The 17,107-nt window shown below is 38.3% G+C and overlaps 1 protein-coding gene across 3 annotated transcripts in view; it reads right to left on the reverse strand.

Annotated features, from left to right (window-relative positions):
- STAC (SH3 and cysteine rich domain) overlaps window positions 1–17,107 on the reverse strand; it is a 72,553-nt gene that overhangs the window by 43,447 nt on the left and 11,999 nt on the right. For all 3 annotated transcript variants that reach the window (XM_066556704.1, XM_066556696.1, XM_066556711.1), the window contains one exon: window positions 4,542–4,818. In XM_066556704.1, the coding sequence (XP_066412801.1) occupies window positions 4,542–4,818 (277 nt within the window). The remainder of the gene's footprint in view (window positions 1–4,541; window positions 4,819–17,107) is intronic.

Consider the following 17,107-nt stretch of genomic DNA (forward strand, 5'->3'; position numbering starts at 1 on the left):
GGTGGCATGACCCAGAAGGACCTGGTTTTGACAATTACTGGACATTGCAAACCACAATTTTTTCTGCTCTTCCTGCAAGTTTGTTCCAGGCAAACATGCTCTAACAGGTATGCCAAAAAACCCCAGGTGTTTGATTAAAATTTTGTGCCATAGTTAAGGTTAAGAATGGAGTGAAACAGTTACATATACTTTGGAAACACAAAGAAAGATACAATAAAAACAAGGACATATTTCTTTAAACACAGATTTGAAAGATTGACTTTAAAGTAATATATTTTTAAAAGCAAAGTGCTTTATTTTTTTGCTGAATTACTTATATTTGACTTTGATGGGAATACATTAATTGCATGTAATATGCTTGGAATATGTGGAAAATAACATTTTATCCATGTGAATCAGCACAGGAAATGATCTGCAAATGAGTAAAATGTTGAGAATTCTACAGATGGAGTTTTTTCTTAAAAATACACAATGTTTTACAACCATGGAGTACTGACATCATGTTTTCTTCAACAGTGAATTGTCACAGAGATGATTGATGACACATCAGAGACTGAAGAAAAGCAAGAACTTGCTTCTCACCATAAGACCATAAAACATAATAAGATAAGACATAAGACCATAATCTGATGCAACATTAATTTATCAGTATCTACCTTTGCTGGTGCTAGGTGGTTTTGCCTCCCTTAATTTGTCATTGCCAAAGCTTACCACATTCTTGCTAATCACAGAAAATGGTAGATAACACAATGCAAACTCAGAGGTATCTAACATGGTTTTCTTTTCACTGTGATGTAAAATAAAAACCCAATAAAGCCAGCGTCTCCTAAATGATGATCTAATAATACATTCCACAAGACACTTTGATTTTCAAAATTTTCCCTTGCTGGGGTTAGATATTAAAATAGTAGTAAATACTACTACTAAAACCAGCAAATTAATGGTTTTGTAAGAGAAATACTGTGAGAGGATGTTCAAGGGTGGATATGTTTAGGAAAATATGTAGCCCTCAATGCAGCTGAAACCCCAGTCCTAAACTAACCGATGCCAGGTACTCACAGCAGCAAAACACTGAGTGGGAGAAAGGAGTGCAGAGTCTGCTCCAACACACTATTGATTTACTCTGAAATTATGTGAATTATTACTGTTGAATTCATTATTAGGAATGATGATTTTATTGGAGAATTAGATGCTATAAGAAGGCCCCATTAATGTAAAATGGATTCTGCATGCAGTCTTCAAAGCTCCCTCAAATGTGAAATTTCCTCCATTATTTCATTTGACAGAAAATTACTGCTTCTGTATCAAATTTTTCTTCTGTTTACTGAGGTGGAACTTGAGTCTCAGTCTAGTACAATTAACAGGAGCAGTCCAACTCCTGCCTTTAAAGTGCGGTATGAAGCACACTATTAATATGTTTTTTCTTTTTTGAAATCACATCAATAAACAGATTTTCTTTTGTATATATTGCATTGTACTCTGGGCTGCATGAAAAACATTTGAAAGAGTAAATTTACTCATATATATATATATATATTGATTGCACTGCATCCCAAAGGCAGTATTTGGCTCCTAGTGCCCAGGGATCAAAGAGAGATGATGCACGTATTTTTTCTAGTAAGATAATGTTTCAAGTTCTTTAATTTTGCTGTGAAAAGAGCAGCACAGGAAACCTGCTGCCTCTGCTCCATGTGTCCTGCTCACTCTGAAGCTACAGACGGATTCTGCCACATGAGCGAGACTGAAGCAGTCACTGCACATTCATGCTGTGCACTGTTCTTTACGCTGCCATGTACCAAACACAGCCCCTTAGTTCATGGATCAGAGTGCCATTTAAGGTGAGCCTGGAATCATTCTTGGTGGCAAAATTAAAGCCATCTAAAGTCAAGACACAATTTTCCTGGAATCTTTCCTCCAGCCTTCAAAACATGTATCTGTCTTTGCCTTTATTCTCATCAATGAGGAATTTAAAGTCATAGACTCATTACTCTTAAATGTCACTGCCTGTGAAAAATGCAAATAGAGAGAACAAATCGGCTCCATGTTTCAAGCAGTCAGAGTCCCTGAACAGAAATGAGGCTTTTTCAGTCTGTCTTTGGGAGCAGGCTTGACAGGGTTTCCAGAAAGCTGCCTGTTTTGCTTTTCTATTCCTGTAACCCACAGTTGCAGAACCTATATGGATTAATTGAATGGCAAACAGTTAACATCAAGATCTACCATGCTGCTTAAATAACAATACAGCAAAACCAGGCACAAATGCAGTAAGGACCAAAAAGAGAAGATGGCGGGAAATATAGAAGACGTTTGTCTATGAAAATCAGGGCATCTATACTCCAAGGCATCTTAAGGTAAAACTCCCAACATCTTCTCTGCCTTACCTCCAAGCAAAGATGAGCTGGAGGAGGTCAGAGCAATTTACCTGACTCAGACTGCTACCAGACAAAATAGGTCACATTAGTTTCTTCAGCAATTATAAAAGGCTTCTTCAGCTAATGAAATGGTTAAGATACAGAACAGAAAAACAAAGCCCTCAGCAGAGAGAACAGAAAAAAATTCAGAAAGCACAGGGGGTTAAAGCTGATGTTTTGAAGCTTAGAGCTGTGCTTCAGGACTTTCCTATTCCAGGCAGACACAGATTGCCCAGCAAAGGAGAAGGGCAGGAGTGTTTATGAACTGTATTTACTCTCTGCAAAGTTTGCTGCCAGCAATAATCCGTCATGAGCAGCACTATTTTGAAACACTACTGCTGAGTCATGCAGATTTGCGATGATATTTATCTCCATACAACTTCACAAGAAGCTGCCAGAAATTCAAGGAACTTATATTTGCAGTATATATTTGTGAAAATAAGCTTTGATAGATATCCATTCACATTACTGAAGGAGAAAACTTCTGGGCCTTTTCCCATATATAAAGTTATTTCAATTAACTACTTTTCCAGACTTCCTGTCAAATTCTGGACCATGAACTTCCCTGATTCTGATACTTTACTGCTTCTCTCTTTCATTTATTTTACCACTCCAAGTAGAAAAAAACCTTAAAAGAATGGAAAAATGACACAAAAAATTGTGATTAAAATTCCTTCATTTCCTTGGATTCAGTACAGCTGTGGTGAAGTGAGAATATAAGTTAATTTATGGAAGCAAGATTGTCTTGCATCAATTTTAATGTTCTCTAGACAGCTGCCTTTTCCAAAGACCACAAATTCCTCACAGAAGTGGGGAACACTGAGCACCCTCATTTGAAAAATGTTGATCACTCCTATCAGCATCTTTCAAGAACTTACTATACTGTTACCTAAAAGGCAGTGACTCTCATGCCAAGGGATGTAAGTATCTGACAGTAAGTTATACAAATTGAAGACAATATTTTGTACTCAAAGACCTATGCTACTTCTACATGAAGCTAAATCATTAGCATGTTTAGCTCCCTGTCCTGCCTAAAAGCTTGGAAATTGTGTCACTCACTTTCACATTGGTAAATTGCCACTGAATTTACTCCTGCTCTACTGGGCTGGGACAAGTAGATGGTAAGTAAGCAGGAAGACCAAATCATGTGGACAACACTAGCCATGAGGATGTGAATTTCCAGGATCAGATTTCTGATAGCAGCTCCTGCAGCTTCCCACTGTGGTAGCCATGCAGGTTCTACACCTCTGGGCACTTGCACTTCTCTCTTGACCTCTCCTTGCACAGCCCCATGGATGATCTGCGTGAAGGCTGGCTTTTTAGGTCTTCACACTGCACTGAAATTACCTTACAAGCAGGGCTCAGCAGGGAGGTTTTTTTCTGCACACTAGAGACAATAACAAAATTTTCCCTTGTCAGTCAGTCAGTCAGTCCGTCTGGCTGGAACTTACATACTCATGGACAGCTTCAGAGAGCAGATAGGCCTATCTTTCAAAGGTATAAAGTTTCTGTGAGGTTTTGTGAATAGGATCGGGTAGAAGAATCCCAATTCAGCTGTTATATTTGGTTTTTGACCTGGTCTCCCAAAATATTAATCCTAGACAGCCAACACCCACACCCACACAAGCAGATAAGAGCCTACCACCCAGCAGATGCTAATTCTTGTCCCTTAAGTGACATTTGGGACAGCTGGGGAGGTAGGTATGGTCACCACAGTGAAAGGGAACTGGGGGTGATGGAGTGTGTGCAGGGCTGACAAAAGGAGGAAGAAAATTAAAATTACTGCTGTAGGAAAGAGTGAGGATAGTGGACACATTTGCAATATGGATTTCTGCTGCTTCTAGTGCAGCATACAACTTGTGCTTGGTGCTCATTATAACCTGGATGACAGAAGAGTTTGATTCCAGTTGAATCCCTCACCTGTAATTTGTGATAACAGTATGTGTCTACGAGGCAAGACATCTGTCAACAAATGTAGAACTTGTGTTAGCCTGTGGCAGATATGACACAAATCCAGAACCACTCTGCATGAATATTCTCAAGGAGACTTCTGGGCTCACAAAAATTAGAGAAGGGTCATCCTGTAAGTTCTAGCATGGACACAAATGAGATTGTAAATAAAATTTTTCTTACCAACAATCATATGGTTGCAGACATCACAGAAGGTTGGTTTTTTGAAGATGTGCTCCTGGAAGATGTGAGTCTTGCTGTTTTCTGGCAGCTGTTGAGCTCTGGTGGGTGAAGATGCCTGGCTGTCTGAGTTGGGGAGCTGCCCAGTGCTTGTGCTCACCTCAGGCATCAAGTCTACTTGCAGTTTCACATCACTATTAGTCCTCTGGAAGAAATTGTCTGCACTTTTACTCCGCAAGCTTTTAGTCTTGAAGGAGAGGGATCGCTTCAGTTTCTGCAGCTGCAACAAATAAACCAATTATAATTACTATTTTTTCTACTCTAAAAGCAATGCAAGGCTCCTGGTTTTGGGGTGTGTTGTTGCCAAGTGAACCTGGGAGCTGCTGTTAGACCTTAAACCACCTAAACAATAAAACTGACCTTAAAATTTAACCAGCAATTTCTGAGCAAAGAAAACAGATGCCAATCCCAACCTACCCTACATATGTTTTCTGATGGACAATAAACTTGATAGTCCTAAAAAATGCTTCTTTTGGTCTTTATTTGCAGGTACAACAGCAAAGAAGTATTGCTGAAAGTTGTAGGCATGGGAGAATACACCCTTTGTATTCAAGCGTGAGGGAACTTAGAGCATTATTCATCCTCTAAGATACTTAATCAGTCTGTAAAGCCATTACAGGAATAGCTGTTAAATGGTGGTACATGACAAGTGAATTCAGTGAATATATTTGGTATACTTAAAGTTCTTGAATTTGGCAGAAACAAAGATTATATGCATTTTTTATTATATATTAGCTGGCCAATTGATAGTTAATGAATTAATTAATACTAGTTCACACACATTCACATATGTTCTTGTATGTTGTATTGTATTGATTGTCAGACTATCAAGCACCACAATAAGGCATTATTAAATTAGAGTTGTTAACTCAAACTCTTTATCTGTAAATGCTCTTGTGCCATATCAGCCATCCTCTCATTTTTCATTCTCTTCCCCAGTTTTGTATAAGGCTGAGAGGGGTTCTGGATGAGTCACTGACATGATTAGGAAATGAACCATATGAATTTGTGGGTTTGTCAGCTCCAACATCCCACAAGGAGAGGCCAGGTAAAAGGAAAGGCAGCTCTTAGTCTGCTTTGTGTTTGCCCTCTGTGAAGTGCAATAATTCTGTATCACCTTTCACTCAGCATTATTCAAAGCACTGCAAAATAATTTCAATCACCGCTGCTATTCTCTGGGTGACTGTGATGTAACAACTGAAATTTTCCATGCCGCTCAGGCTGTCTGCGGTAACCAGCAGGAATGGTTTATATTAGAAACTGTTTATGTTAGAAGCAGCGATTATTTGGAATCATAATTCACACTAATATAAAGGGAGGGAGTTTACATGCTTTCCCAAAAAAAGCATAGAGCTGGTACGTCACACTGACTTAGCGGCCTCGGTACTTGCTCTCTCTAGATTCTGTTCCTTATCCATCCATTTTCTTTATGATGTGGCTGACAGTACGCTGCTGGAGAGGAGAGTCAAGACACTCTGGGGGAAAGCCTCTCTTCCACCTGCAGAAGCAAGCAGCTTGTTCCTGGAGAGGGAGACACCAGCTCTCTACCCAGTGTTTCACAATAAAACCCCAAAGTCAAATAAATGGACAAGGAGCTGCTGTTTGCTCCAGTTAACAGTGTTTGGGTTTGCTACATGGGAGCAAACTGCATTCTACTTCCTGAGCTGTTCCTTCACAATGGCTTTGGGAGTAGGGAGGTATCAGAACCTGGGGCCCATATTACATGCACCCACAACTCACTCTGGGCTCAGAGGAGGAGCCCTGGATCCAAAGGAAGGAAATACCTATTTGCAAGGAACTCTCAGTCTGTAGGGGAATGTGAAAATAAGACCAATTAAGTAATTAAATGCCAACTATGAAGTAAGTGCAGTTTATGGTTTCTGATGCTTTTTCATCTGAAGCTTAAGCCATGGACTGACTGAGCATAAAACTCACTGTAAACTAAACTGAGAATGTGAGATCTTCCCTTTTCCTCTTGGACGTTAAGTTACTAGCTCCTGAAGTCACTGAGGTTAGTCAGTTCTGAGATTACTTCATCTCCCCAGTGACAGCCAGGAACTCAACAATAATTCACCTCCTTGCTCCTGAAACATTTCTCACTGAAGGCAGACCTAATTAGTATAGCAAAACACAGAGAATTACAACACCACAAGGTGACTGAAATGGCATCCATTATTGATTTGCTATCCATTTCTACAGTGCCACATGAAGCTAATTAAATTTCAAAATGCTGTTCCTGCCAGAGAAAGAAACCTAAGCTGTGCAATACAGTATTTGTTTTATCATGAAACAACAGTCCTGCTAGTTTGGATAATGAATGCAGTACATTTTAAGAAGCTTTGCATTTACTATCCTTATCCCATTCTCCTGTGCACAGCCATTTACCAGTTGAGGGATCTACCACCAGCTTTTCCTCCCCCAAGCAGAGAAGTCAAGTTTTCAAAAAAAAGAACAGTCCAGCATTCAGGCTGTACCTGCCCAAACTTATGGGTAAACACTAAAGGGCATGAAACTGTGTGAATTCTGTGCATTCCTTCCCAGAATGTTCAGAGGACACATACCCAAGAATGAGTTGAGCAAGTTACCTTCACATATTTGCGAGGCACCTCTGCATTTCTGCAAGCTGATAGCCCTTTCTGAAACTCACTGAGAACCATCCTGTGTTCCTGTGGTTAAATAATTCCCAGACAAGATTGTCATCCCTTTCATTATTCAAAATACAGATTTCATGCCCATTTGCATTCAGACTGGAAGACACTTGCATGTGTGGCTTCTGTTGCATACCAAAACACCAGTGGAAGTCTGGGACTATTACATCCCAAATAGGTTATATGTGTGGAGAAGTGACTTGGAGAAAATGAAGAATATTAACAAAATTTAGCATTTGCACAGCTAATTATACACTTCCGCTGTTAAGAATATCTCTCAGATCAGGTTTTATGCCCTTCATGCATAGGAGAGAATATACAGGGCCACAGAAGATTTGCATTAGGTTTTAAGATCAGATCCAACTTTCCTTTCTCATATTAGGCTCATGAGAGAATTTGAAATAGGGCAATGGTGTGTGATTGTTTACTTAGGAAAAGTTGGCCCAAGCAAGGGCAAGGGCTGGTTGTTATACATATTGTATAAACTATAAAACCATAAAAGCTTAAGTAATTATTAGGCCACACTTAAGTAAGCATCGCTTCCCTTACTTAAATATCACCATCTCCTCATTTTGAAATTTGCTGTGGATTATCCCCATTCTTTTATTGCCAGATTTCAAATGTAATTAAATACATGTATGTAATATATGTCTGGTTTTGGTCTGCTGTAAACTGAGTTAAAGCACTTGTGATGCTACAGCTGCTATAACATTCCCCTGAGGTGGGAATCAAATCTTTCAATAGAGAGGAGCGTATGCAAATTTTAATATTTACACTTTATTTCTGCAGAGTGAATGAGTCCAAAGTTAAACCTTATGAAGACACATTACAAAACTTTGTGAAAAAGCCCTTCAGCTGGGTTTGTTCTACACTCAATACTTCAACTTTTCAGTGAAAAATCATATATTGAGACTGAAACAACCCCTAAACCAAGCACAAGAAGGCTTTAAGAAACATATTTGAAATAAATCTCCTAAGACTTTAACATTTTCTCCATTGTGAGCAAGGCTGCAATTTAGCTTTCATTTAAAGAAAAATAACATTCCCAAAAGCACAGGAGGTTTTCTAGACTCGTGGTAGCATCATGAGACTTCACAATGTTGACACTTCAGAAACATGAGCCCTTGATATTAAAGCCAGGATGTTCCTGTGGTTTGAAATTAGAGTAAGGGAAAAATCTTTGTTTCTAGTTAAAAGCTTTTTATCAGTCACACAGATTCACAGTGACTGCACATACTAACCCCACAGGCAAGGTAGAGATAAGTGCAATAGCTCAACCTCAGAGCTTGATTAACCTTTTTTTTCTGTATCTTGCAGCACAATCTCAATTTTCCTCCAAATCACTGAATGTTCAAGCTTCAAGGGATCAGGAAGGTCTGTTATCAGCACTCCTCCATTCCTAATTCCCCTATAATACAACTCTCTAGCTGCTGTAAGCAGAAAACAGAAGGCAGTAAAAGAACAGCTATTCAAATTCATTGCTAGTGTTAGCTACGTGCCATTGCTTTTGCTGTGAATGGGAATTGCACCTCCCCTCACCAGGACTTTATTTGATGTAATTGTTGGAAGCACCCAATGCTTTTCTACAGTTTTCATTTAAGTTCCCACAAAATTGTAAAGATGTGATTTGAGCTCTTTCACAATCCCTAGCTTGCAATTACAAAGACATGATTCCATTCCGCAGAGTACTTTATTCAGGCTCCTAAGTGCTCCCTGATATCTAGGAACAATTTTCCCCTTGATTCTCCAGCTTGCCTACATTAGCACTTAGCTCAGTAGAAGAGGCTCAGTAGAAGGGAAGGATGAGGCAGGGGCTGCTGAGCACCCAGCGTGCACGCATCAGATGATTTCCCAACAGGCTTGGTCTTGTTGCCCTCTCTGTCACTGCTAGCCATCCCTGCCAGCAGCAGAGGCACCTGTGCAGTGTGGGGCCTATGGGGAAATTGTTTGTACATTTCTACTCTTAACTATTTTCCAGCATAAATTAATAAATGAGTCCTACTTATCAACCCAAATTCACTGACTCACCATATAACCAAGCCCTTATTTTCAGACATCAGCTGTTTGCTATATTGCTACTGGACTAGCAATAAATAAAAAAAATATTGCTTGCTGTTCTCTATCCCTTTCTTTACACTGGTGTAACAGTATCATTAGATCCACTACAAGTAATTCAGGGTATTAACAGAGCTGGAATGAGCCATCAAGCCAGCTTGAATCCTGCAAGCCTTATAAAATGTAGCTATTTTGTTTAGTATGCAGACTAAAAATGCTCTGTCAACAGATTTCACTCTGCTGTGAGATAAACATCCACCTGCTGTAAGGAACCATTTTTCCTTCCTTGCAGCTTCTTAGAGCAAATTTCCAAATTATTTGCCTCTCATATTGGTTTAAAAGAAGGACTCAACACACATGGTTCAGATGATGTTGTGTAGATTTGCTAGAGACAATGTCAGGTACAGGGGCTATTACCAAAAGGGACTCAGACCAAAAGTGTTTCAAATAAGGGAGAGAACAAAGCCTTGATGAATGGCATCTCCTCTGCTGAGTACAGTCCATTTTCTGGGTCAAGGAACATTCAATTTGTATTAGCAACTCTCAGGACATACTTCAGTTGTTTACTTGCATTGTTGAAGAACTGGATGTTACCAGGGTATAAGCTACCCTGGTGCCATTTCTGGGGTCCAGCTAGCTGTGCTGATCTAGAGCCAACAGGGAACCAGCTCAAATAGGAGTGCTTACTTTTTTGTGAGCATGAAGGCTAATGATTTTCTTCTTAAAACTAAGAGATACAAAAGCAAGTGATTTTTGAGGACAGACAAGAGCAGGTTTTTTACAGATTTTGAATTGAAAATTCTCTGCCTTGACATTTTAATGAGCAAAAATAAGATTATAAGATGCCTAAAGGCAGTATGCAATTTCATAAACAATATGTGTGTTTGCCTGCTGATGAGAGGAGTACCATGTCTTATAACATTAACAAGATAAAAGGATATTTCTAATACTTAAGGGGTTGTATTGTTTATTGGCAAGGCATCCATGATAAAACTTGTAAGCAAAGCCGATTTCTTTTCTACCATCTTCTTTCCAAATAATAAATAGTCAAAATGCTATGCTAGTACAATTAGCTAAACTGACTTCAATTGCAGATGATTTATACAGTCTGAGAATCTGGCCATATCATGCAGATGTGTTTGCTCTAGCCAGCTCTCTTGGAAGCTGTATAATTTGATCCACTACAGACAAAGAAGGGGTGTTCATTACTGCAGAATCTGCTACGTATTATATTTGTGTATTTTCCCAAAAAGGTTGCTTAGCTGTTGTTAGAACAAATATTTTTGTTGGTGTTCTAAAAAGGAAATAATTCAATCTTTCTGCTTGAATATTGTATTGAAATAGTCAAAGAAGAGCCATTTGTCATAATACCTACCAATAATATTATTAGTGATTCATTGTGTACCTTCAGCTACTCTGTTTGGCTCTTGTAGCTCTGATCATCGTCCTCAGATTCTCCTCCCTGTCTCATATTATTTTTTAAACCTGCTCATGGATTCTCAGACCTATTTAGAATATAAACCTTTCTAGGCAGGGCTCTTTCTGTGATTTTGTTTCACACATAGAATCCTAAACACAATGAAATGCTCTGATTGGCATGACAGAGCATAGCAGCAAAAATCCTTGAAAGAGCCTCTGGGCTTGAAAGCATGAAATCTGAAGGGATGCCCAGGTGTCACTACCCTCACAAATGTCTGTGTGAATCCCATGTCCTCAGCCCTCTCCTGATGTACTACATCCTTGCCAGCTGGGCATTTGCATCCCTAGTTAGCAGACCTCTGAATTATCCAGAGGTCAGCCTGCACATGTGGCCAAACAGGCACTTTGCTTAGCAGAGCTGTTCATTCTCTGTGACTCTGGTTTGGTTTAAACCAAGATAAAAATTCACCTGGTTCTCAACAATTGCTCCTGCACTTGGTTTGAACTTATCCTACATTTTAATGTGTGTAGTCTTCTAACTCTTCAAGGAACCAGGATTGGCAAATATGTGAGGTAAACGTGAGATGAAGTACATGAAGTTTTAAGGCCTGAAAACATGAAAAGTATCCTATGTGATCTGAATTCCTTTATATATCTTCAAAATTCAGCATCATATATGATAGAAGAAAGTAATGCAGTCCAATGAGTGACAGATTTGAGGAAACACAATTTATTAAGTGTATCAATTGACATCAAATCTCAGGGAAATTCTTTTCTCTCTCTATTATGTTGAGAACTGTCTATGTAGTCCTAAGGCATAAAAAGGGTAGACACTCTATTAGATTGTCTGTAATTGTGACTTACCCTGAGCTCACATTACCTTCCCTGCTAAATTATATTTTCATTGTAACTTCAACAAACTCACAGTCATTTAAAAAGTTTAAAATAGTTTATAAAAAGGAGAAAACATATGCAGAATAAATACTTGTATGAATGAAAATGAAGAAAAATGTTAGGTTTTTTTTAATCAAAAACTGAGTAAAATCCACACCCGAACTCCCAAATTTTATATCTAACATAATTTTTGCTTTTGTGTTTTTGAACAGCTCTATTTTGATGTAGTCCTTTGATTTCTTTTAACCAAACTGTGTTAGATAGAGTAATCTAGAAGGAAAGGAGTGCATATTACATTATCTTAATGAGGTCTAGTGTCTATCAGTATTTCTACAAAGTTCCTAACAGGTTTGATTCAAGTTTATTTTTTGTGGGGAAAATGCTTGTAATAACCCTCAACCATGGTTTGCATTCAACCCGCTTCTAGCAGAGAATCTTTCTCAAATTTGCAGTATTTCAAGATAACAAGTCACAGTATCTTTCAGTATCACAGTATCACAGTATCTTAGAGAATCTGTACTGTAGCTTTCCGAAGTTTGTAATCCAATTGACAAAAATCAGATTATCAGTCCCCAAAAAAGATCTACTGAGCTCACTGATCATCAGTTCTCCCTCCTTTGCCAACATGTGCATAAAGCAAAACACTTTGCAAATCAAACTAAAGAACACTTCAGTCATTATCAAATATCAGGGTTGCAAAATATTTTGTCTCTTTGATCTCCCCTGCTGCCTCACCTAACAAAAGACAGGCTGCTTCTCTCAGGAGCAAAGACTACAAATCCTGTAGCTATATCCAGGATTCTATTCTCCCTGCTGCTAAATAACTGTTTCCACATAGGTGGTAACAGCTGCAGGATATCCTTTATAATTCAGTTTACGAAAGGTGTCTGGTGCAGACTTTTATGTAGCTCCCTTTCATAGTCTGACAATAGAACTGTCTCAAATTTTTCCTCCTGAAACCAAAATAAAAACTCATGAAGAAAGCAAGAGATGGTTAGGAATAGGCCTTCCATAAAAATAAAAAATAAAAAAAAATCAGCCTGTACTTTCAATTTCAAGAAAGGTAAGTGTTTACAACATCTTCTTTTGTACTTTGGGCTCCACCTCAGGCACCTGGTTGCTAAGCAGCCAGTCATCTCCATACTTGGTCTCTACCAGGATGCTGTTATCTCTTGCCTCTGGATGTAGAGGGCATTTGGACTGTTATCTCTGAGTCCCTTCTGGGAATCCCATATTTTGCATCTCTTTTTTGATAGCTCTTTTCCATTTCAGCTTCTAAATGGAACATTTAGAACCCTTTGGTAACTCCTGATTCAGTCATTTATTAATCCTTGCTGTGGCGGACGTGGCACAATGAAATTTAAGAGATTAAAAGGCTGGGTTTCAGAGTGATGTAAATCCAGGCAGCCCTGCTGAGGTGAAAGAAGCTACACTGGTAACTACCTGCTGAGAGTCTTCCAGATTGATAATAATAGGACCTGAGTTTTGTTTCTTTTCCTTCTCATGAATAATATGGAACAAATGTGATTGTGAATGTAACATTAATCATCCTTGACTGTATCTCGTGTCTGTACCTCTATGAAATGTGCATTTCCCCTGCTGATCTTCTGTCTCAGTATGACACCCTTGGACCTCAAAAAAAAAAACCCAACCCAAAACACAACAGTGTTCTGCTAAAAAATGCTGGGCTACCTACAGCAATAGTTTCCACTAATATCTTTGATAGATTTTCTTTTCTTTTTTTTTTCTTTTATTTTTGTAAACAGAGATGTTTTATAATACTTTAAATAGTAGTTTATCTCTTGAAGCAAATATGGAAATACATCTTGCAGAGAGGCTGATACTAACTGAGGGCAAATTAACGTGAACACCACAACCCACATGCGGAATTATCACATTTGTGTCATCTTAAAACAAAAAAGAAGTCCAAGACCTGCTGGGAGTTGTTACACTTAATACTCTGTCAGTGTTTCCACTCTTACTTCTGGGGCTCAAAACTTACACTGTTAAAATTGCTTTGCAATGAAAACATGTAAGTGCTCAGCTCTACGACAAAATAATTGTCACTGGGCCAAATCCTAAAGGTCTTTGCTTACTGCTAACTCCCACTGACTTCAGTGAGCATGTATCCTCAGTAAAGGCTCAGGGTTTGGATGGGTTACTGGAGGTTTTTTTGCTGTTTGCATGTTTTGAAATAAAAAAATATTTTTTAAGGTTTTATACTGTGTTTTATACTTTAAAATAAAGGATTTCTGCAGGCAGCCTGAAAAAACACCTGGCCACATTTGACATTCTGTTACCTGGCTGACTTTATCTAACTTTTCAATTCCATCCTCTTTTTCTTAAACTACTCTTTTCTAAACTGTGCTGCTCTACAACCAATTATAGCTAGATCCAGATGACATTATGCTTCTGCTTCTCCTGTCCTTCCTGGACAATTGTATCAATTCATACTTTGTATAAATATATTCTGTCCAACTCTTGCCTAGCTACTGTGCTTTAACTTTGAGATGATAGTATTTTGTTTTTCAGTCAAAGAAAGAGCTAGAACATGAGAAATGCAAAAATTTGGGTGCTGTATGGCCTATCGGCTTAAAAGAAGCCCACAGGCCAATATTTTTGTCATACATGATCCCACAGATTTCTTCACTCATTTCTTTGCTGCCTGTTCACAAACAGGGACTCAGATCCAAATTTTACAATTTGTTTTCATGTTTCCATTTCAAACACAACTCCATGAGAGATGGCACAGGAACTTATATCTTACAGAATATTAGCAGTGTTTGTTGGTTCCCTTCCAATTTCATTTTCATGGTTCCCTTCCTCTTCTTGTGCATAGTTTTGCAATCTGGTACCAAATTTGCTGCCTTCTATCTTCCTTTTGCCCCTCCTGAAGTCTAACAATGTCTCATTGTGTGAACACTGCTTCTTGCCAGCCAGGGCATTTGGCCACCCTGGCAGCGCTGGTTTAGGCACCACAAATCTGACAGGATCCATACGGTCCTGGTGCACATTGCTGCCCTGAAACCACTCTGGCATGAAGTCCTGGATCTGGGGGCAGAGCTGATAGCACATAAGGAGCAAAGCTAGTCAATCCTCTGGGTTTCTCCATTCTTTATCTGGGCACCCACAGGGTGTTCTTCATCTTGTATTTTCAGTTCTTAAGTCCTATAGCAGCTACCACATACATAACAAATGCTGTGTCAACTAAATTTTTTTCTACCTTGATAAAATTTTCCTTGTCATTTTTTCTGCATCCAGTTATCTTACTGTCCACCATGGCAAAAGTATGTTTATTTTCATATCCAGTCCAGATCTGGTACATTTTCCATTAAAGCTCTTCTCGAAGTGCAAGTTACAGTATGCATTTATTCCTTTAAACAAATCTACTCTAGTAGCTCTCTAATTTCCAAAAAGCATTTAAAAATATTTTTTTGGGGAAAATTATGCTTGTAGTACCTGTTTCCAATGAATCTTTTACTGCTACAGAAAGTTTCTGTCTAACTCTGTCTTTTGTCTTTTTGTTATGACTTTTTAGTCATGCCAAGCAAAATCTGCATTGAATGTCCTACATAAAGAATAGGCCAATTCTCCACATGGAAAATCTGTTTAACTTGGTGATGATATTGTCATGCAGATGACACACAGTTAGTTGGCACTTCATGGAGACATTTGAAGGCCTAACCACTGCTTCAAGAAGTTGACAATGTAAACACATATATTTGGAGATGTTAATTAGCAGGAGTTGTTAAATATGAGATTTATGATCTATCTTTGACTCCTTTTGCCTCAGGCTAATCCATTTCTTTTATATTTTTTCCTAAACCTCCAAGCTGCTGAACATATCTTCAGCCAGCTACTGTTTCAAGATCAACCCTGCAAAACAAAGCCATTTTATTTTTATCCTCACCAGCTGCACAATTTTCCTTCTCAAATTACCTCTATCAAAATTTCAAGATTATAATGACTGAACTGTGAAAATGTGGTTTCATACTAAGATAGCTGGTTTTGTGTAAAAAGATGGTTACATACAGGATACCATATGTAGAAAAGTAGAGAATATAACTCTTTCTGAAGTACATTTTATTCTGACTTTTAAGACTTTTTTAAAGTTCCTCAAAACTCTCTAAATTTAAACTGTTGCTAATGAAATCCTGAACACAAACATCTAATAATTGTAATACTGTTTTTGAAAAAAAAGCTTTTAATACTGTCACGATATTGTGTTCACCTAATAAATGAAGCTTCATAATTTTGGTGTTGCAAGAGAAAAGAGCTGTTGTCACTGAGATATATTACCAATTATTTAATTTAATAAGAGTTACTACTTTGATAGGAAAGTCGGGGATCTTAAAACTGCGAAGCCTTGTCTGACAAAAATAATATCTGTGACTTAAAGAGGAGCAGCATATTGCATGGGGCTGCTTGAGGGATTCAGACAGGCAGGAAAGAAGGGACATAGAAGGAAGAAAGGAAAGTCAAGTTAATAGAGTTTAAAGAATGGGAATATGAATCCTATGAAAGTGGGGAGTTTTTCCATTAAAAGATTCCCTTTGTCTCATCTATTCTACTGTTAGAGTAGGTGCAATTCTTGAATTCTTGATATTAGCTGAGTAACACTGACTTATAAGGCATGTGAAATATTACAGCAGAAATACAGTTACTGTCTACTGCTGAACTAAGGAGCAAGTGCAGTGCTAAATTCTGAGATTTATATCCATTTTCTCCCATCAGTTGCTTTTTTTTATATGCAGCAGAGGCTATGTGTGGGATTGTACTGGAGAGATATTAACTCATGGAAAGGAGATTTTTCTTTTTCTAGAATTCAGCAGCTGGTAGTAAAGACAAAATGACATTACCTCTATTGCTACTTTGGGAATATTGTATTTATTACAGCGTGTTCCCTACAATGCCAGAAAAAAAAATGGGCTAGCTTTCTCATCTTGTTTAAAAAAGAACTGATGCTTTTTTGACTGGACTGAGTGGCTACTTCTTATGGCCAGCATCTAGTGATAGATGCATTCTCCTCTGAGAAAAATCACTCTATTCAGATTTTTTCATTTAAGGTTTGAATGTCATTTTTTTGGACCTTTATGAAATGTTTTTAATTTTTCTACATTCTAGAAGGATTCAGGTAGGTCTATTACAGCTGCTGGCATTCATATTAGCTTTGATAATTGCTAAGGAAGATGTCCAGAGCATTTTTCTTGGATGCCAGGCAGGTACTGCTAAAAAAAGCCAGTGCTGTGAAGAGCAGAATTGCAGCCTGAAGAAGTCTGTGGGAACCTAAGCTTCTGGGGAAGGCAGGAGCTCAAAAGATTTTTCAGCAGCAGCGCACTTGAAAAGGGCTGTTTTGAGTAGCACTGGTCCTCAGTTACCTACCCCAAAAGGAGGGGAAAAGATGGGCAAACTAGGAAGAGGGCTTTATTTCTTCTCCATAAGGAATATTTTGTATTACCTCATTGTTCAGGTTTTAAATTTGTGTATAGTTTC

This window comes from Molothrus aeneus, chromosome 1 (assembly GCF_037042795.1).
Source record: "Molothrus aeneus isolate 106 chromosome 1, BPBGC_Maene_1.0, whole genome shotgun sequence".
Classification (NCBI taxonomy): Eukaryota; Metazoa; Chordata; class Aves; order Passeriformes; family Icteridae; genus Molothrus; species Molothrus aeneus.